Raw genomic sequence first — 21,029 nt, 5'->3', positions numbered from 1 at the left:
AAATATATATATATATATATATATATATATATATAAAAATTAATAAATAGAGTATGTGTGTGGGCAGGCCCCGCCCCTTTTGATTCACATTTACACCAGACAGGTGTAAACATGATAATCCTCCAGCATCTAGTTGCTTTATGATTGTACCCCCCTCATCACCATCCCTGTAATCATCCTCCAGATTTCCTTAACTCCCCCTTTCCCCCTTTCTTCTGTGCCCTTACCCCCTGTCTTCAATAACACTCCCTTCTTTCCTCTTCTTTTTTTCCGTCCGGTCCAGTGAAAAAAGGATGCAAATGTAATCAATATAAAAGTAAATAAAGTTTAGCCTAAATTACAATAGGGGGCTTTAAACAAATACACACCTAGTGTGTTAGAAGATCCAAATCCCCTTGTTGTAACAGTAAAATACAGTATGTCCAACACAAGAGGCCCTCAGCTCCTATCTGTCTGCTCAGCTGTTGGACAGGACAAGTGAAAAAAATAAAATGAAATGGGTTCCTAGAGCTTAATGCAAATAAGGATGGAAAAACCAAATTTTAATCAATAAGAATTAAACTAATCTTGGCTTTCCAGAGAGATATTTGTGTCTCCCATGTTTGATTCAGTAGCGTATCAGTGAACTCTTAGTGTATAAGTAAGGGTGAATTTTGGGCAGATTTTTCTTTTGAAGAGAACACATGGATCCTACAATGGATCTTTGTAAATTTCTTTTCTTTAGCACCTGGAAAAATATTCATTTTCAAACCTTGTGCTATCTTAGATGACCCCACCCTTACATTGACGTGTTCTCCCTACTATGATAAAGGTGGATAAAGGTGGAAAGATTTCATGTTATCCATGGACACCAGTGAAGATCACAAATCATTGAAGAAAAAAGGTTCAGAGCACTGTCTAGTGGGTCTGGATGACCCAACTCCCAATGTTAAAGTGCCTAGGATAGCACAAGGGTTACACATAGATGATGTCAGTTCAATACCATGCAGGAACTACAGGCCCCTCTGTGTGCCAGTGATCTTTACTAATGCTATGTGTACCATATAATCTGTGAAATCTATGTTTTGAGTTTGAGTTGTTGCACCAGGAAGGGAGCTGATTTCTACAGTAATTGTCAAACATCTTGCATAAACTCTGGTTTGAACTAAGACATTGTACATTATCTCACCATGAATTCACAAGCAGAATGGATGAAGAAGAGTTGGAAGATACTTTTACTTAGGCTTTCATTTCACCACCTTGACTATCTCATGCTAAAGCCTTGCAATCACAGTTCAAATACAGTAAAGACTTGTGCTTAGGGGGGAGGTCCAGGAGGAGCGATCCTATATTTAGATGACTAAGATCCTAAATGCTGTTTCCTCCATGAGATTTAAGGTTGTTGAACTTTACAAGAACACAAATTACACCATCATCAATCACTCCTGCAAACCTCAAGCATGCAAACAGCAGCCCTGGCCGTGTAAAAGTCACAGACACTGCCTTTGTTCGTTACAGTTTCACACAGAAGGAAGGAGGTCTCAGGGAGGAGGTCTGAGACGTGTGCAGACCTGTGATGTGGAAGGATGTTGGAGTGTTTTTATTGCAGAAAAAGATGGTAGGCATTTAGTGCAAACACAGGGCCACACACAGACGGACTGATGGATGATACAAACAACACAGATGAGGATCTGTTTGAAAGGACAGACTCACTAGCATCTATTACTGCTAATATTAAAATGAGTTCGGGTAATCGTGGACTTTCAATCACCTGGTGGGAATGTATAAAAAATGTAATGCAGCAAAATGTACATATTTTAATGTTCTTTGGAAATGTGTCACTATTGCAAATAATACAGATGATAACACATAGACTGATATTGGACAAACGAGAAATAACTTAAGGCAGTTTTTAGGAATGATTTCAAGCATGAGGAAAAAAGCTGTTTGAACTAATGTAAAAACAGCTTTATGGCATTTTTTATAAAGTGACATAGAAAACGGCAATGTGCAAAGCAAACCAATCCCATGAATGTGTAACGTCATGGGAAAAAGCTAGTGTCTCCTCTTCTAATTCCACGTTGTTTGTAATAAAGCAAAACAAAAATCACAGTGAGGGTTGATATTAAGGAAATCCAACCTGTGAAGAATAACAGTATTTATATTGATTTACGTGTTGTTGTTTATGTATTTTAAAAAACTAAAGCCTTATTTAAAAAAATAAAAGGAATGCTACGTGACACCCTTGAAAAACAATCTCTTCCACACCAGCCTTTGGTTTGTGAGTTTGGGTCACATGAAGCTTCGAGCTCAAGTGTTTGTTTTGGCCTGTAACATGCCATGCTTCTTTAAGCAGTAGTGGGAAAAGTTAGCCTAGAGTTTGTACAGTTTAAAACTGCACATTCAACTATAAATGTCAAAAACAACTTAAAGTGCTTCTACTCTGGGCTGTTTGGTTAGATTTGAAAAGGTTTAGAATTTGGTCTTTTTTGAACAGGCGTAAAGTTTCACCTGAACTCAGTTGTGGCTCAAAGGAGAGGCGAGAATGTGGCACAGGTAAGCATCAGAGTGAATGCAGACAATCAAATTGGCTGAAACTGCTTAAGATTTTTTCTTGTGAAAAGTCCCAATAGCTGCAACATAGCCTAAAGATGTCCAGATCTGCGCTTTTTTAGAGAGCCAAAGCTAAACTGCTTTCTTTGGATCTAATCTGAGTTGTTTTAGTCCAAAGAATTATTTGAAAATCCTAAAAACAATTCTGATCAGAAATGATTTTCATGTATGAACAAGTGGCGGTTAGCATTATCACCTCAAAGTGAGAAGGCCCCGGTTTGAATCCCTGGCTGGACCTTTCTGTGTAGAATTTGCGTGTTCTCCCCGTGCATTCGTGGGTTTTCTCCCGGTGCTCCAGCTTCTTCCCACCGTCCAAAACACGTCCTGTTGGTCAGTTGGTGACTCTCAATTTTTCCTAAGTGTGACTGTGTGTCTCAGTGATAGACTGAAAACCTGTTCAGCGTGAACCCCGCCTTCAGCCAACTGTAGCTGGGACAGGTTAGGAACTTGTGGTGCAAGACCCAATATGCAGGAGACCAGACTTGGTGACAAAACTGAAACATTTAATAAATAAAGTGAAACATGACAAAACCATTGGAGTAACAAAAAAAGTGAAATAGCAGAGCAGATGAGCAGACACTTAAGTAGACTGAGGGCAACCGAGAGAAATGAAAAGAGCTGTGGATGATCAATACCTGGAGTGACTGATGGGGAAAACAACCCATATCAAGAACAAAACCAAGAACACAACTGAAAAATCAAACCAAAGCACAGAATCCTTACAGTTACAGCAACCCTGTGACCCTGAAAGGGATTCAGCTGGATCAGAAAATAGATGGATGTTTGTTAATACACATGCAAAATCAGTGGCTCTAAAGTTTCACATTTCTCCTCATTCAAATTTTCCTTTTCAGTCTTACAATACAAAATCCTGAGGTTATTGGAGTATGCATTTCCCATCTGGTAAGGAGTTCTGCAGTCCATTACAGATGCCAAACCATATCTGTCCCATTAACTGTAGAAGAAAACGGGATCGGGTTAGTGGGAACTCAACCATAGAAAATTGCCTACTTCCAGCTTCAACCAAAGGAAGTCAATTCAGTCGCCATTTGTTTGCAATAGAAAGATTGGCATGTTGGACCCAGACAATGTCATTAAACTGTTATTGGTTCAAATGGGTCTTAGTCCACATTTCTATGGCAACCCCCCTTGCCAAGCTTGTTGGAAGTCCCCTACCACTGAAAACGGGCTACACGATATCTGTCAAGCAAACATTTCCAGCGCTGGGTGTGAGACGGCATACTTTTATTTAAGCATCTGATTGGCCAGTTTATTACTTGTACTACAGAAAAAATATTATGAGCAAAAATGTTAGATGATCAAGAACATTAAAAAAAAAAGGTACCAGAGCAAGAATAGTTATTCTGACAAATAGAATGATTGAGTAATAGCTGTTTATTTATTTAAAGAAGTCCATGGGATAGGGCTTCTTGGAGCCATCAGGTACTTCCTGTTTGGAATGCGGGGGGGGGGGGGGGGGTCACCCAGTCCAGTTCTCATATACAGTCAATGATTTGCCCTTGAGTCACATTTTCTATGCTTTCAATACCATTTAAAGCTTTCAATCACAACTGGGAAAAAAGTTGATTTCATGGATCGTCGCCAGCTTTTAAACAGCATTCTCAAGGTGATCCTTCTGGTGTACAGCAACAAGGACAAAAAGTGAACAGTCGGAAACTGTGCTTTAGCAGGTCATCACAAATCCATCCTTGCTGCAGCCCTGTGGCCGAAGAAGTAAAGCGGCAAATGTGACTTCAGTCAGCCTTTCATCTTTGAAATTTGCCTGTGAGTGGGAGAGGAGTAAGTTTGCCCCGAACTTCCTGTCGGCCACCTGAGCTGTGTGTTTACCCGCTCTGCCGCTAGCTTACGGCCCCTCACACCCCCAGCCTAACATTACAGAAAAACGTTGAGCAATATTGGAGCTATCCTGCCGTACAGTTTTGAGTCAGATACAGCAGACACAGATTCAACTATGAATAAAGAAGTCATTCTGGAAACCCAAAAGCTCCATATTAGTTGCTTCCTTCGCTTTTGGGTGTTTTACTTTCAGTGACACTAAAATAATCCTCTCAGCATTTTATTTTTAAGGTGTCCCAAACATTAAACGCCACAAATGAGCTGCTTTTTTCAGCAGAAACTAAAGTCTTTAAGTGGAGTATGAAGTTAAATATGTGCATCTTGTGCTGCCTTTTCTTTTTTTAGGGTGCAGGATTTCAGGGACCTCTTGATGCTAAGAAAAGGAGGAATCCTATGGTAGTTTTTTTGCGGGGGCCTTAATTTGGGGGCTTGGCTTCACCGTCTAAGGACAGCCGGCTTTCATGCACCACTGCACTGGAATGAAAACGCAGCAGAAGCCGGCTAGTCTAAGTGTTCACAATCAACTCAAAGCCAGAGAGCAGAGGTTACATGACCCCCCCCCCCCCCCCCTGCTGCATGCAGCAGCGATGCGCCTCCACCCTGAGCTGCTGCTGCTGCAGCTGAGGACCCCAGCTTCATCTTTCCTGAGGGTTGGCCCCACCCATGCGTGAACAGCTTTTGTCACGACTGAAAAAAAGTTCCTTTCATATCTTTTTTCTCCCCTCCTCCTCATCCTCCTACTCCTCCTCCCTCCCTCCTCAGCATCAAGTGCAGGGTGAGAGGAGCGTCCCGGCTGGGACTTTCTCCGCCTCAGACTCCATGAAGGAGCGATGAGGAGCAGACAGCCTCCGAGCCGCTAACAAAACATCGGGACTTCTGTGATGCTTTAACCAGCCACGCGTCTTCCTCAAGGATCCTCTTTGCGTTTTTTTGGGGGGGGGAGAGCAAAGAAAACATTGCGGGTTTGGAGTAATCCATCAATCGGATGCAGCAGGTAGGAGCTGCGCCCTCGCAGCGCGCGGGAATTCCTTCTATTTCTAATGATTGAAGTGTTTTGTTTTTTTACATTAACTCTCTTTTAGTATTTCAAAGCCATTTTGACTTAAACTGTTAAACATTAGCGCACTTTTCCCACGTTTTAAGCCATTGTGTTGTATCATCAAAGTATTCAACAGGCAGGTTTTCCAGAATTTTTGGTTTTTTTTTTTTTGCTTTTTTCAACAACAAATGTGTTTTTTTATGTCCTTTAAAAAAGTTTAATTTATCTATTTTTTGATAAAAATGTTCTTAAGTTTAGCAGAATCAGAGTAAGAGGAAGATTTGTCAGAATGATTTGATGAGGGCCCTCTTTTACCGTTAGTGAAGCAGAGCTGGACTACACTGACGCTCTGTGAGCTGCACAGCGCCACCCTCTGGTGGTTTGCCTCCATCCAGGGCGCATCCTGCACTCTCCCCCGACTCTCCTGAGGGATGGAAAGGCCACGGCCTCCTGTTTAGCTGACTAAAGTGGAAAACAGTTCAGCTGAAATGAGTGCCTTTTGAGACCAAAGCCATCATGGCAGCATATCAGTTTCCACTCTGCTGAATAATTGCAGGCTCGCTTTCTCTGCATGCATCCTCTCTGTGTCTGACTGTGGGAGAGTGAAGCTGAGCTGAGACTTTAGTCATTTTTGTTCTCACGCTTTGTGGGCTTATAGTTTATTGGCGTCTGTTGCAGGCGGATCAGACGTTCTCAGCTGGGCACATTTAATTGAAAGTTGAGTGGCAGACTCAAGTCAAAATGTCCCATTTGGAGAATAGAACAATTAAGATGAGTATTCCAAAAGTGATGTTTGTCCTTTAACTGTAGGTGTCAGTTGGTCCAATGCACCAAAACTGGGAGACAATTGTGACTATTTACCTTCTGAACCTGTCTTAGGTTTAAATAGTGGTTTTATGAGGCACCGTGCTAATTTCAGTTTCATCCCCCGAGTTCAGTTACTGGGAAGTTTCAAAGGAAGACAATCAGAAAAGTAGATATTTGGATGCTTGAGAGTACTGGTTTTGGGAGTATGAAAATGTGTCTCTGCTGAGTCAATCAGACTTAAGGCTGCATTTGATCCCTAAACCTGTCTGCAGATGGTCAAAAAGGGGAGCTGCAGCATCGTAATCATTTCCCTCTCTGAATTTTGAGAAAATTGCAGTGTCTGCTTAAGCGCTCTCACAGTGGAAGCATGAACCAGCAGTGTGCACGGCTTCTCCAGCTGATGTCATTCATCTGCACGGAGGGAGTCTAGTGGAGCTCAGGAAACCAGATATGGTCATTACTGAGGGAGAAGGTTACCCATTGTGGCAAACCTCCAGACCAATGTCTCAGCTCATTCAGACGATCAGGGTTCATCTTCTCTTTCTCCGCCCGCAGTCTGCAGAAAACTTTGGGAAAATAAATCTCCCCTTTGAACCACAGAGACATGCTTATAAAGTCTAGAGGGGCTCTCAGACTAAGTGCTACTGATTTATATGGATAATGGAGCCAACCTTTTCTGCAAGTACTTACAGACATATGTTGTCAGATACTTATTCTGTGCCCTCAGCTTTCCCAGTCAGTACAACTAATGCTATGCTGCCTCCTTCTGGCTGTAAATGGAACTGGATATGTTCAGCTCAGCAAACTGGTGTTTTAAGTGTTCATTAGTGAAAAAGCTCAAATAACTTGTATAATATAACTACAGCCTGGAACCAAAGTCCAAGGATAAAATTACAACTACACCCTAGAAAGGTTTTGAGTAAAATTGCAATTTGCAAAGACGTAAAAGAAAAAGTGTGCTGAAGGTAAAAGGCAATGTTTTTATTTTCCAGAGTCAGATCCAGATTAAAGATGGGCCCCATACCGCTGCGCGTACTGCTCTTGATGATGGTGCTGGCTGTGGTGGCTGCAGCTGAGCCGGTGAGCACGGCTGATGACCAGTACACCTGGCCACAGTGGAAGGTGCCTCAGGTGAAGAACAGGCACACCGTGCCTCTCAGCAGCCCCAGCTTCTCTGCACACCATCAGCCGGAGCTGGGCGGGACCTGTGGGATCGAGTGTCAGCGCCGGATCCCGTTGCCCTCCCTTGACGACCTGGAGAAGATTCTGTCCTACGAGACGGTCTATGAAAACGGGACGCGCACCTACACAGTGGTTTCAGTGCAGGGCATCAATGAGGAGCCCATTTGGTCCACAAACGTCTCATCCAGGTCTCGCCACAAACGGGAGGTGTATGGCACAGACACCCGCTTCACCATAGCTGACAAACAGTTCTCCACTAAGTATCCTTTTTCCACATCCGTGAAGATCTCCACGGGTTGCTCCGGAGTTCTGGTGTCTCCCAAACATGTGCTGACTGCTGCACACTGCATCCATGATGGGAAGGACTATCTCGATGGGGTGCAGAAGCTGCGGGTTGGTGTTCTGAGGGAGAAGTCCAAACGAGGTAAAGGAGGCAAGGGAAGAGGAGGCAGAGCGAAGGGGAGAAAAAGGAAAGGGGACAAAGCCAAAGAGGGCGTTGAAAAAAATGAGGAGACTCAAGGAACAGGAGAGCGCAGAGGAAGAGGGGCTGGGAGGAAGAGCCGGAGTCGTCGCAGTGTGGAACCAAACAAGCCTTCATTTCGATGGAGCAGGGTGAAAAAGACCCAGGTTCCTAAGGGCTGGTTCAAAGGTGTGTCTGATGGACTGGCTGCAGACTTTGACTATGCGGTACTGGAGCTGAAGAAAGCCCCCAAAATGAGGCACATGGATCTCGGTGTCATTCCATCAGTCAAGAAGCTCCCTGCTGGGAGGATCCACTTCTCCGGCTTTGATGATGACCGACCCGGAAACCTGGTGTACCGGTTCTGCTCCGTGTCCGAGGAATCCAAGGACTTGCTGTATCAGTACTGCGACGCCAAACCCGGCTCCAGCGGCTCTGGAATCTACATACGCCTCAAAGAGCCGGGCAAGAGGAGGTGGAAACGGAAGGTCATTGGGGTGTTCTCAGGTCACCAGTGGGTAGATGTTGATGGAGATGGGGTGCAGCAGGATTACAATGTGGCAGTGAGAATAACACCTCTAAAATACGCTCAGATTTGCTATTGGATCCACGGGGACTCAAAAGAGTGTCAGGTGGCTTGAGACAACACAGCCCCAACCATGTGATCAGGATCCCTCTGGCTCCCTGATGAGCATGAGCGCACACAGTGAGGCAGACTCAGCATCGACAACAGCCGGACCTCTTCAGTTCATCAAGAGAACCGGGGCTCTTCAGTTTCTCTAATTTATTTGCTCACAGAAAGAACATTTGATGAAGAAACGTATTCAGGCTTTTAGATCTTTTTTTATTTTACTCTTTTTTTTGTTAGGTAAATGAATTGACTGAAACTGCATTATCTCCATTCTGCATGACAAGACAGACATGCATGTTGTAGAGAAATGGCACAAACTTGTTATTGACCAAAACATCCAGGTGAACATCTCAGTTTAATGGGCTAAAAACAAAGGAATTCTTGGTTAAATTTCATATTGAACATTGTGTCTTTTTTAAGAGTTTTACTTTTATGTGATTTGTGAGTCTTTTCCTGTTCTCTTTGTTTTTGCAACACGGTGAAATATGGTTTCATTGTTGTGCACATATGGGGGCTAATCCAGGAGAATTGGTGCTAATTTATGAGACTGTAAGCTTTTCGCTGTCTTTTTTATTTCTGAAAATATTTTGACGGCCTAGTACTGTAACTGTGCATGTGAGGTGAGGCTAAAAAAAAGGGACATTCAACTCATTACTTGAGCTGTTTATATTTCTCTGTTAAATTAAAATTAAAAAGCAGCATTTTTATTATATTGCAAGTTTTAAATTGTAAAATCTTTAACTTTTCTTTCTCTTTTTTATTCCAAAATCCTTTTAAGTACTAAAAACAACAAAGTATTAACCACAATATTTAAAGTCTATGTTTATGTGTGAGTATGATGATCCAGCAATTCACGGGGCAACTGCTAAATGGTTGATGTATGCTCCCGCAAGTCAAAGATTTCAAGCTGAACAAAAAACAAGAAAATGTTTCTGCTTTACAAGCAAAAATAAAAAAGAAATGTTTAACAAGACATATTGGGTTATAAATGGTATTTAAAAAAAATCCTCACACCAATTGTGAAGCACGTAGGTAGTATTATCATGGTTTGAAGATGTTCCATAAGCATCCAGGAACTGGGCTATTAGTCAACTCTAAAATCTGGGAATAAATTAAAAAAACATATAAAAATTGCTCATAATAATTTGAAGTTTAAAACTACATTCTAGCCAAAATTTCAAAATAAATGTTTGTAAAAGCACCAGTAAAATGTGCTCATTCTGTTATTGAAAATGAAGGATAACACATTTAATAAAAATAAAAGACTTTGCAGATAACCATATTGTATATTTAGACTTCTAAAATTAAAGTGTATTTTTGTGGAAAAATGCTATTTTGCTTAATTTAACAAATATTTAAATAGACGTATGAATCCAAACTATTAGGAAAATTATAAATATGTTGAATTCACACTGCCTACAGTCAAGCAATTGTCAACCTTTGAGGAAAAATCTTGTTTTTAGTGAGAATGAAGAAACATTAAAATGATCAGTTTGTCATTCCACACATTCTGAAAGTGATCATTTTTGTGTTATGTAAAAAATCATGAGAAATTCAATCTGTCATCCAATTTATTGCATCTCAAAGGGCTTACATGCACCGGGAAAGGCCATTGTAAATCTAATAAATATACAGCTGAAAAAAAAACATTTTTAATAATTCAGTCATGAAAAATGTTAACAATCTCCCTTTTTTTTTTACTCTGAATCACATCTGACACTCACAACCAATCCACAAACATGAAGGGAACAGAGTAAGACCTATGTCTCTGCAGTTTACGGCACAGCAGGAGAGACCGTGTCAAATGCCATCCGACACTCCGAACACTGTCACTCTATGTAAGGAACAGATGAGGAGGGAAATTTGGGAGAACAAGGACACTGCAAAACGGTTCAACAGCGGCCTCTAGTGGAAAAGAGGCTCCACTGACAAAACAGCTAAAACACCACGATCAGATGGAAATAATTCGTATATTTAAATTTGCCCTTTTGTATGTCTGATTAGTAATTCTGCAGTAAACACAGACAAAGTGAGAGGCCGGTTTCTGAAAGCTTGTAACATGTTTCATGAAGCATTTTGGATATGTGCACAACATACATGATCTTTTTTAACTCCTCTGTCAATTGTTCGTTTAGTTTACATGCTGTATTAAAACGAGTTCAGTTAGCTGTGTGAACGACAAGTGTGTCATGGCAAATTCACACAATACAAAACGAACACACTGAGCAGGTCAAAGGCAAAAAGAGGACGGACCCACGAGAACCGAGCCAACACAGCTGAACATTTACACAGAAGGAAAGCTTGAATCCAAATGGAGCAGGCGTTTGATATGCTCCTCAACAGCAACGCCAAGGAACATACACGGCAGCCCAGAGGCCTGCCTGCTCTAAAACAAACAAAACGGGATCAAAATGACTCAGAGAAAAACATGGAATTTAAAGCCATGAGTTAAAAAAATGAAAGAAGAATCACTTGTTGGTCTTGTATGACTCAGAAGTCCACAGAGGTTATGCCTAAATATTCAATACAATAATCATTTAAACATGGTCAAATCCTTCCCAGGTACTCTTAAAGAGGGTGGAGGAAGAGGGGAATACTCACACGACTTTTTACAATTTCATCTTCTGGCTCAAACATTTATAATTCTCTTCAACAGACACACAGAACAGAGACGTAACGCTCGCCAGAGAAATCTATGTACAGCAAACATGATCTTTGTAAACACCACACTGCCTGCTACTCCCAAACCAGCTTTGTTTACCTCTTCACCAGGAGGCGGGGTCAAGGACAGGTAAGAGGAGTTCAGAACACCAAAACACATCAATCATTCAACTTTGACAGGAAATCTAAACACAGATGTCTTCTCTCGCCTCTCTGGACTTTTTTTTGTCTGTGTGACAAAAAAGGATTAGTACACCGATATAAGCACACGCGTTTTTTCTTACATTTTTTGTTTTCCGTTATAATCACTTTCACAGTTTGTGCTACAACATATCACACTGGAGAAAGGTGGGGCGGAGGAGGGAGTAGTTGAACATGGCTGGCCTCCTGAGATGTTGACAGACACCGGTTAAGAGGTGAGAAGGCTATGATCCCGAGAGGAAAGCAGCTGGGTCACAGGAAACAGAAACAGAAGCATGTCAAAATAAGAGCCTTGGGTTCTTTATTTAAAACCAATTCATTGAAAGACCCACTCCGATGAAAACTGTGCCTATAGTGTTTTAACATATTCTTGAGGCCTTTTTTCTGATGATGGACGAATATATGAAGAAAATGAACCTTAAAATTGCATTTCTGAGTATTTCTTCATTCATTTTGTTGTGATTTAGGAGCAGACGAGAAAATGCTGTTTGAAAAAGAGACTATTTGCGATGAGCCATAAGCTTCCTGCTCCGCTTCATTCCCATATTATGAATTTTATAGAAGAACAGATCCATGTACGTCTTTGTTTTCCTCATCTGAGCAGGCAAGTGTCTGATTCACGGTGCAGTAGGGCGGTCGCACTCTCATCGGAAGATGCAGGTTCAATTCTCCCCTTGCTGAACCAAGTGTCCTTGGGCAAGACACTGATCTCACCGGCCAGGGTTTGGCAGCGACACCACCATCAATGTGTTTCAACTGTAAAGCTCTTTGGGCCTTTGCGGAAGGTAGAAAGGTACACGAGTTCACGCCATTTACCATTGAGGGTCTGTAGGCTAGCAGAGTTTATGCTTCCGCCCACAACTCAGAGGCACATTTCTAAGTTCTGCAGTTCTGCAGGAACTCTGTCTTAGCAAATAACACAGATTTGCTGATTTTAACAGCAAAAAGAAGAAAAAAAACAGCACTATCATGATGAAAAGATCACTGGGACACTTTGAAAAGAGATCAAAAGATGATCGGAGTGGGACTTTAAAGACAAGTGTCATTGCACAACAACAGATGAGTTCCAATCAATCCACCACAAATCTTCAGACATAAAGTGTCTTTTTCAAAAACCTCATCAATCCATGTAAAAAAATAAACAGTTTTGACTTATCTTCCTCACGTTTTGAATCATATCTCCATATTTATTGCAGACATTTGAAGGTGGGGACTTGGTTCTGTGACTTAAACGCAAAACTAAACCTGCTGAAAACATGACTTCCTTAAAGGAGGAATGTCAAAATTATTGGACCCCATGTAGTTTTGTTCTGTAAAAAACAAATATGGATCAAATATTTAAAAAATGTGCCACATAATTTCTACCAGTAGATTGTGGAAGGGGCAGCAAGGAATTTCCAAAGGTTTTTTTTTTACCCAATGAAGATACTTTGCCTGGATAACAATGTAAAATTAACTTATTAAGACATAAAAACAAATCAAAGTTTCTACGCACCCGGGACGTTACAAGAAGTCCTTGAGATCGAGTTCGGCCAGCGGATCCTTGGGCTTCTTGGGGCTCTGACCTCCAGGTCCTGGCGAAATCTGAAAAAACAAGAAAACCCATCTTCAGAAAAGTGTTTACTATGATAAAAATAATAAAAAGTCTTTCATTTCTGTGCATATGTAAAAACTAAGAAAATAGAAATGTGAGGAACCGTGGTCATGATGTGACCGTCTGTTTTCCCTTTTCACTGGTGTGGTTAAAAAAGATAAAAAAGTATTTTTCAAAAAACACGTAAACATGTCAGGCGGGATTCTCACAATTATGTGGTTACCCTGGCCAAGTAATCTGTTTTCATAGTTGTTTGTATGTGTGGCGTCCTACCGGTGCTCCTGGTGCAGCGGCTCCTGCAAACGGGGGTCTCATCATGGGCTGCCCCATCATAGGCTGCATCAGTGGAGCTCCAGGTCCCCCAGCAGGAGGCTGGTAAGAGGAGGAGAAAATAGTAAAGGGAAAAATGCGTATTCCTTTTGCATATAAACTATAAAGGATATATTCTTGATAAACAAATTAAAAAAAAAACATGTTGAGGCTCACCATGCCAAATCCAGGCTGCACCGCCATCGGTGGCACCATAGCTGCAGCAGGCGCAGCACCTGGCACTCCGGGGGCTGCACCAGCCTAAAGACACAGAGCTCTCATCAGCACCTTCTGTATGCTATCATCAACCTTTTGGCATATGTATTTACAATCAGACATCTACATCTTGTCCTTCTTACCATTGGGGCTCCTGGATTGCCCCAGCTGGTGGGAGCAACCTGCGGAGTCCAGTTTGCTCCTCCGGTCAACTTCTTTTCACTTTGTGGATCCCTGAAGGAGGAGAAAAAGGAATCTGACACAAATCTGACTTTTGGCAGATTTCCGCCAAAAGCATCAGTCAATGATTGAGTTTACCTCTTCTTCATGCCTAGGTCTGCACAAACACAAGAAGGATCCAGTAAATCATCTTTTCACAAGTGTCTCACTTAAAAACAGAAAGAATGGTGCTCTGCGCTGCAAGAAAAGCTGGACGGTACCTCCAACCAAGTTGGCCAGAGATGAATCCAGGTCTCCTCCAATGGTTTTGGTCAGAGGTGGGGTGGGGGGAGGAGCCATTGTTATCCCTCCAGGTGTGACAGGAGTGCCCATGCTTCCTGCTGCACTTCCTGTGGTGCTGCCCCCAGTGCTCTGCGGCGTTATGGTGGGCATCAGCAAGTCGCCTAACCCACCCAACACTGAATAGACAATGGAAATGGAGAGACATCAGACACTCAACACAAAGATGAGGATCTGGATTATGCAGGGGGTGAGGAACCAGCTGCCATCAAGGTCACACCGGAGCAGCTCTGCAAGAGGAAAGTTTTCAGTTAAAGTTAAACCCTTTTTCACTTTCACTTTTATGTTCAGTTTGTAACTGACACAGTTTTACATTAACCTGACGTATTCAGCCAAACATTGTTTATCATCTTGTCAGTTTTTGGTTGTATAAGATGATTACTTAAAGCCTCTATACAGTTCTGTGCAAAGTCGTTGTCAGTATTCGTCTCATAGTTTTTTTTTCTTCTTCTAGTAATCTTTAAAGGTGATCCTGTGCAAAGATTTTCCAGACCAGACAGCCTCCAACCATTAAAATGAGTGTTTAGCATTTTGGTAAATACAAAGTTGTTGTTTTTTGCCCCCTTTTTTTTAGGTAGTTTTAGCTTTGAGTTTTTTTTATGGCTTTTATAAATGTAAAGAGATGGAATTAAAATCTATAAGAAGAAGCGATGGTCTGTAATCGGTTGTTCAGTTGTTTTTATTAATATATTCAATTTTTCTGTTCTTTCATTTTTTCTTCATTTACGATTTTGCTTTCTTCTGGTTTGCACATGGCACATCACCAGAGCTGCTTCCCCGTGTTAAGACAGTTGTTCTATTTGCCCCTTGGTTTCAGTCTCTCACTGCCAGATCCTGCTGTTGCTTTGTATTCATCCTAATATGTTTCTGTTTATCTTTTCATGTTTAAATCCACTTATTTATAATTAGGGCTGCACGATATAAGGAAAACTCGCGATATGCAATATTAAAGATTAATATTGAGATAACAATAAAATTTGCGGTAAATAAACAAATAGCAAAATAACCAAAAATATAATTCCCATTTCACTACAACAGTTTAAAAATAATACTCCAAATGACCCTCATCGACATACAGTAGGCGACAAACATCTAACATAAAAGGGCTCATCTGATTGGTCAACAACTTGAAGGCGTCCATCCGATTGGTCAAATGCATAAAGAGATTAATTTGATTCATTAACTGCTTCAAGCTGCCATAAGATTGTTTGAACACATTTAATGTTTACAATTTATTGCGATTTTCGCCGTTTTTTGCGATATGCATATTGCACAGCTGGATATTGCGATAACGATAAATGTGCGGTAATTTGTGCAGGCCTATTTATAATGTTTTTTTGTTTTTTTCCCCCCATTTAAAGCCAGTCTCTGCAACATAACATAGATTTGTGCATGCTTATAGGACGCTGCAGCCAATGACATGTTTGATAAAGTGACTAAAAGACGCTCGAGTGGTCCTTGGTGACATGTGGTTACTTTCAAAAAGACAGAAAAACAAGTCTATCTCATGCAAGAGCCACATACTGACATGCTGTACAGTCAGTGATTTATCCTCGTTCTGCAGCATGCACATTTGAAGTTTTCTTGAAAGATGGAGGGGAGGAGAACTGTCCATATGGCACATGCTGCGGTGAGCAGCAGCAATGAACTCACCCATTATAGATTAGAAGAAGCAAGCAAAGACCAAGAAAAAAAGAAAGAGGGGAAGAAAGAAAGCTTTAAGAGGGAGAGAATTGAGCAGGAGGTGCAGAAAGCACAGCATTTGTAAAAGTGTTAGGAATGTTGCAAACAGCGGCAGCAGTGCTGAGGAGTGAAGCATTCAGCCAAACAACAGTTTACATGATTTCAGAACAACGTCGTGTCTCAGTCATGCAGAAGTCAAGTTGTCCGCAGGAAAAGGAACTTCCTTTGCTTTTAACAAAGCTGCTTTATTGAAGCTCACTAAGTTAAAAAGCCTGAAACGCCTTGACTTATGAGCCAGATACTTCTGAGCATTTCATAAGGCACACTGTGTTCAAGACGTTACCTGAAGCATTAAAGCCGCCAGAGGGCGCTGTGGTGGAGGATGCAGGCTGTGCAGCTGGAGCAGGTACCATGGGTACAGCAGGACCTGCAGCTGGAACTGGAGGTGTTGGGGAGGGCAGTGAGCCTAAGGCTTCAAAGCCGCTTTCCAGAAGGTTGTTCTGGATTGGAGCTGAGGTTGGAGCCAGAGTTGGGGCAGCAGTGGGGGCAAGAGTGGGGGAGATTAGACCTGGAGACATCACAGATGAGGGGGTGGGGGGTAAATCAGGAGTAATATGCAGACTCCTAGTGTTTCCACTTATGAGAAACAACAAGAAAAAACATCAGCAGATAATCAAACTGAGAAGCAACAAAGAAAATAAGATTGGATGCAGAGTCTGCCCAAAAAAATTGATGATTTATAATTTATGAAGGACAATATCTTAGGTTTCTATTTTACTCTGGTCTTCCTGAACTACTTTCAGAAACTTTTAAGCTCCAGGGGAGACCCACCTCCCAGCAGATCATCTCCAGGCCCTCCAGGAGCTGAGCTCTGCTTCTCCTCTGCAGGACCACCAAAGGAATCTGCAGGGAAATCCAGCCAGGTACCACCCAGTCCGACACGATGGGACAGAAAGAAAGGTTTGTCACAAATAAAACTGCAACCATCCATAAGAAAGTGTAGACACACATCAAACTACTTGATATCAAATGTAAAACTTAGTCATAATGGAAAAAACATTATACAATTCAAATCAACAAAAATAAATACCAAAATCACCCAGAAAGAATTTTAATGTATAGTTTAAATGTATAGTAAGTAAATGGAAATTTTAGTTTAAAATTTAGTTTAGTTTAAATTTAGTTTAAAATCAAGATCTCATAGATAAAGAAAAATGCAATAAAGTTGTAAAGATGTTGCACAAAGCAGCAACAACAACATTTTATCAAATATTGTCATCAGAGGTACTCTGAGCCAGAATCAAAAACCTGTGTAGTTTAAGTTTCCGCAGCGCGACAGTACCTCGTTAGAAATTCACCTCTGAGTTGTGGGTTGGCACAGAGTAACTTTGCCCCCACTTTCCTCTATCTATGTGTTCCTAAGAGCTGGGAACAGGGAGCTTGTGGCCTGACCAGCACATTTTCCATGTCACAAGTAGGCTCTTTTCAAACAGCATTTTTTTGTCTGGTCCTGATTTGCAACAATATGAATAAATAGCAATCAGAAATGCAATTTTAAGCTAAGTGTTCTTTAAGCTTGTCCTCCATTATCAGAAAAATGCTACTGGAACATGTTAAAAACACCAAATTGACCGTATATAATGGAGTAGGTCTTGATATGATGTTCAGGTAATGTGTTCCACTAATTTAATCTTTACCTCCACTTGTTTGCATCATGCAATCATGAAAGGTTTAAGTTTAGAAGACACTTTAGCTTCAAGCCAGAGAAGACAAGACTATTTCTGCACAGGGAAAAGTGCAAAAATGTTTTTGCAGATGTAATTACAGGTGAAGAAACTGTAAATTCTTTAGTTTGTAATGATTTACCCAACAGGTCTATGACTGGTTCTGGCTCTGCTTTGGGTGTGGAGGAAGTTTCTGCTGCCGGAGCTGGAATTGGAGCTGAAAAGGAATCTGAAAAGCAGAGACAGACAGACAAGCTGGATTAGATTTATTATTTTACGGGTAAAAGCTTAAAATTCAGGGGGAGGATGCTCTGCAAGTGTATGGTTGTAGTTCTGCCTGAGGTGAACTGGTGCAGCACACATGCACAGGAGGGAGCAGCAACTGAAACGAGCATCCCTGCGCCGTAACGTCCGCATCCTTGACGCGTGCACTCCTCATTTTGCAAGGAAGGGAAACTGATGCAGCAGAGTTTCAGCAGCTCAACTCACCCGTCACAATATCTCCAGAAGGAGCCGGCTCGGGCAAAGGAGAGGGCCCGCGAGAAACAGCAGGAAGGTCTAATATACCAACGCAAGCGAGAGGCAGAGCACCAGAAAGAAGAAAACCGTGGAGGTTGGGGAGCAAAAAAAGGCGTTAGCGTAGCAGGTTAAAAAATGAAAACATAGATTTAAATTTTTTTACAAAAGCAGCCACGACCACGACGACACTTCGGTGCTCAACGAGTGGAAATACATGCACAGTTCTCATACCACTATGAGGGACAAACCAAGATGCGTGAGAATTAAACTGTTGACAGAGGAGGGACACATGGAAACCAAAGGAGATAAACACGTTCCACACACACAGAAACCATATCAACGGGTGTACCTGCACCAAAAAGGTCTACGCTAGGAGTGGTAGCAGCTTTGGATTCTGTTGTAGGGCTTTGCTCAGGCATAGAATCAAACATATCTAAGAATAAGCACATGGACATTCAGATTCCAAGTTGAGTGCAGACAGAACCACGAGTTAGAAGAGAGATGAGGGAAAGCAGAGAGAGCAGATTCATTAAAAAATGGGTAAGTAGCTGTGTGTCTAGTCAGTGCAATGCAAAAGGAGTGCAGACGTTAAAGGGGAATAATGCCATTCTCTATAGAGCTTTCACTCTTTATGCATATTTGGTTATGAGGTTACCCAAGTCAAATAAATGTTGTCATCTTTAGGTATAATTTAATGCAATGAGCATGTCTGACCTGTTCCTCTGTGCAATCAAAGCTTTTTTAAGTTCATTTCACAGAGTGTCAGTTAGGTGAATGTGGTTTAGCTGTTGAAGAGAAAATGATGCCGTTCAATATAGAAATATCTGTTTTTTTTTCTTCATCATTCAGTTTTAAGGCCATGTTTGCTTCTGCTTCTTGCAAAAATCATTAGAGGAGTTTACAGAAATCTTACAAGTTAATTACATTTCATAATCTATACTTAGTTTTTGCCACAGACCTTAAATATTTTCTTTGCTAAAACATAACAAAAAATTAACTCTTAACTTTAACCCTTTAACAACCCAAACTAAGATAAACTCAATAATAAAAACAGTTTTTTCTGCATTGTATTGCCTTGGGGGAGTAATAAACACAATCAGTGTTTTTAATATTACCTTTTATAAATGTGATGCTATTGAGCAGAGAAGTAATGGGGTAAACACATTCATGTGTGTGAACAGAATGACTGCTTTAGTGTGTGAATGTCACAGCCTCATCAGAAACACGAGTCTGATCACTATTCCCCTTTAACTTTTAAATAAAGCATTCTCCGTTTACAGAATCTAAAACATTTGCAGCAAGCGAGAGAAGAAAACTGATTTCTTCCCTGTAAGTCTGGCAGACAGTCTGTTAGTATTTGGTCAATAATCAAAACAAGTTGACAGACCTCTGTTCATCGCATGAGTTACATCTTTGCCCCTGGAAAACACTTTGTTGACAGGTTTTTTGTTCCCAATCAAACAGCAATGTTGGGATTTGATTAAAAAAATATGTTTTCTTCATTTGTTTGGATTGGAACAGAGGTGCGCAAAATGTTTGATCAATTCTAACCGAGCAACAGCAGTCATGAAAAAATAGAAAAACAACTTTGAAATGTGGGGACTGTCAGATCTAAGTGTCTGTCTGAACCGTCACCATCATCCTCATAATGCAGGGCGATGCAGTGGGAGGCACAATGAGAGCGAGAAGACTTTACCACCAAAGATATCTAGAGTCGGGGCGGCTGCAGAATCTGTGGTGGTGTCGGTGGTGGTGGCAGGGGTGGGGGCGGCAGGGGCAGCGATGGGGGCGATGATGGTTGGCGCCTCGTTAGAGGTGGGAGGAGTGATGGCAGCGGCGGCCCCCGTGTCGGCGGGCTTCATAGCGAACAGATCCAGCTCTGGAGCAATGTCGGCGCTCCCCTCCGTCGTGGCAAAGGGGTCTTTGGGAAGAGCAGGGGGGGTGTTGAGGGGTCAGAGGGTTATGTTCAGAAAAAAGGGGAATGGTGGGTTAAGAGGTTGTTAAAACAACAAACATCATGAAAAGCATTTTGGTTCGGAAAAACACCTTTGAAGCTCCAAAGGTTGGTTTAGTGATTGTGAAAGACTCATTCTGCACATCACTGACTTCACTGCTGCATCCAACATATTATTATTAAGGCCACTGCAGGGTCAGTTATCAGAAGGTTCCATTTCTTCACATCTATCACAAATCTACAATTCTGGGCAAACTCTAAAAACGTTTTTCGTATGTGATTTGACCTAACACTATCCTGTCACTGTGGCTGTGGAACTGTGTTTCAGCAGATCATCATGGAGAGAAGCAGCAACAAAGAATCAATTTAGCTGCAGACAAAATCTAAAAGGGAGAAAAAATATTGTTTAGACAAAACTGTAAAATAAAAACTAAGTATAAAGTTATTGATCAATGACCAGCAAGAAAGGAAAAAAATCCTGTTGCTAAAAGTAAAATTCTAAAATGTACTAAATTGACCAAAGATGTATAAAATGTAATATCTAATAGAATCAGAGAAAAAGTTATCAACTGTGAGCAAACAAGAACAAAAAACACCTTACATTTTGTAGCAATCCATTAAACAATCCCAACAGAAAAAGCTCTTTCTGGTCAAATCAAACAATTTAGCAAATGTCTGTCTGAGACTTTTTTTAAACATACATAAGAATTTAATATCAAGCAAAAGCTTTGTTTTTGACAATCCTCATGAGGCACTTATTTTATTTTATTCTATTTTTTAATAGCACACTGAGGTTGGTAAATATGAAGTGAAAAGGTAATTAGGCACAAAAACTCCAATTACTTCTGTGATTCCTGCTTTAAAATGTGACTGTGAAGAATTAAGGAAAGAGGAAAGAAAAGAAAAGTAGTGCAGAGTGCTGGGGTGCTTTTCTCAGGCACCAAAAAAAAAAAATAAGACTGCTGTTATGAATAATTCGTTTGAAAATACCTAAACAATAGAAATACACTTCGAAGTGAAATGCTAACAAATGCTAAAATATGCGAAATCTTAATATTATTACAGCTTTGTCTTCTCTCAT

General features: G+C 41.1%; 2 protein-coding genes across 18 annotated transcripts in view; one reads left to right on the top strand and one right to left on the bottom strand.

The window, feature by feature from the left end:
• Positions 1-5,059: 5,059 nt before the first annotated feature.
• prss35 (serine protease 35) lies at positions 5,060-9,541 on the top strand. Its single transcript, XM_023963902.2, has 2 exons — positions 5,060-5,443; positions 7,288-9,541. Exon 2 carries the CDS (start codon positions 7,307-7,309, stop codon positions 8,576-8,578), a length of 1,272 nt encoding a protein of 423 aa, XP_023819670.1. The 5' UTR covers positions 5,060-5,443; positions 7,288-7,306; the 3' UTR covers positions 8,579-9,541.
• Positions 9,542-10,121: 580 nt separating this feature from the next.
• Positions 10,122-21,029, bottom strand: part of snap91a (synaptosome associated protein 91a) — a 46,776-nt gene continuing 35,868 nt past the window's right edge. For 5 of the 17 annotated variants that reach the window (XM_011484849.3, XM_078933042.1, XM_078933045.1 and 2 more), the window contains 13 exons: positions 19,691-19,915; positions 18,344-18,427; positions 17,965-18,033; positions 17,618-17,704; positions 16,583-16,654; positions 16,095-16,319; positions 13,990-14,187; positions 13,868-13,886; positions 13,693-13,783; positions 13,511-13,594; positions 13,298-13,396; positions 12,926-13,014; positions 10,122-11,677 (listed from right to left, as the gene is read on the bottom strand). In XM_011484849.3, the coding sequence (XP_011483151.1) occupies positions 12,934-13,014; positions 13,298-13,396; positions 13,511-13,594; positions 13,693-13,783; positions 13,868-13,886; positions 13,990-14,187; positions 16,095-16,319; positions 16,583-16,654; positions 17,618-17,704; positions 17,965-18,033; positions 18,344-18,427; positions 19,691-19,915 (1,334 nt within the window). In that variant the 3' untranslated portion in view covers positions 10,122-11,677; positions 12,926-12,933. The remainder of the gene's footprint in view (positions 11,678-12,925; positions 13,015-13,297; positions 13,397-13,510; positions 13,595-13,692; positions 13,784-13,867; positions 13,887-13,989; positions 14,188-16,094; positions 16,320-16,582; positions 16,655-17,617; positions 17,705-17,964; positions 18,034-18,343; positions 18,428-19,690; positions 19,916-21,029) is intronic. The other 12 variants (XM_078933041.1, XM_078933043.1, XM_078933047.1 and 9 more) reach the window with 5 other exon arrangements.

Source organism: Oryzias latipes, chromosome 16, assembly GCF_053564925.1.
Source record: "Oryzias latipes strain Hd-rR chromosome 16, Olatipes_Hd-rR_3.1".
Classification (NCBI taxonomy): domain Eukaryota; kingdom Metazoa; phylum Chordata; class Actinopteri; order Beloniformes; family Adrianichthyidae; genus Oryzias; species Oryzias latipes.
Note: the sequence above shows the minus strand (reverse complement) of the source record. Positions and strands in the feature narration are given on the sequence as shown.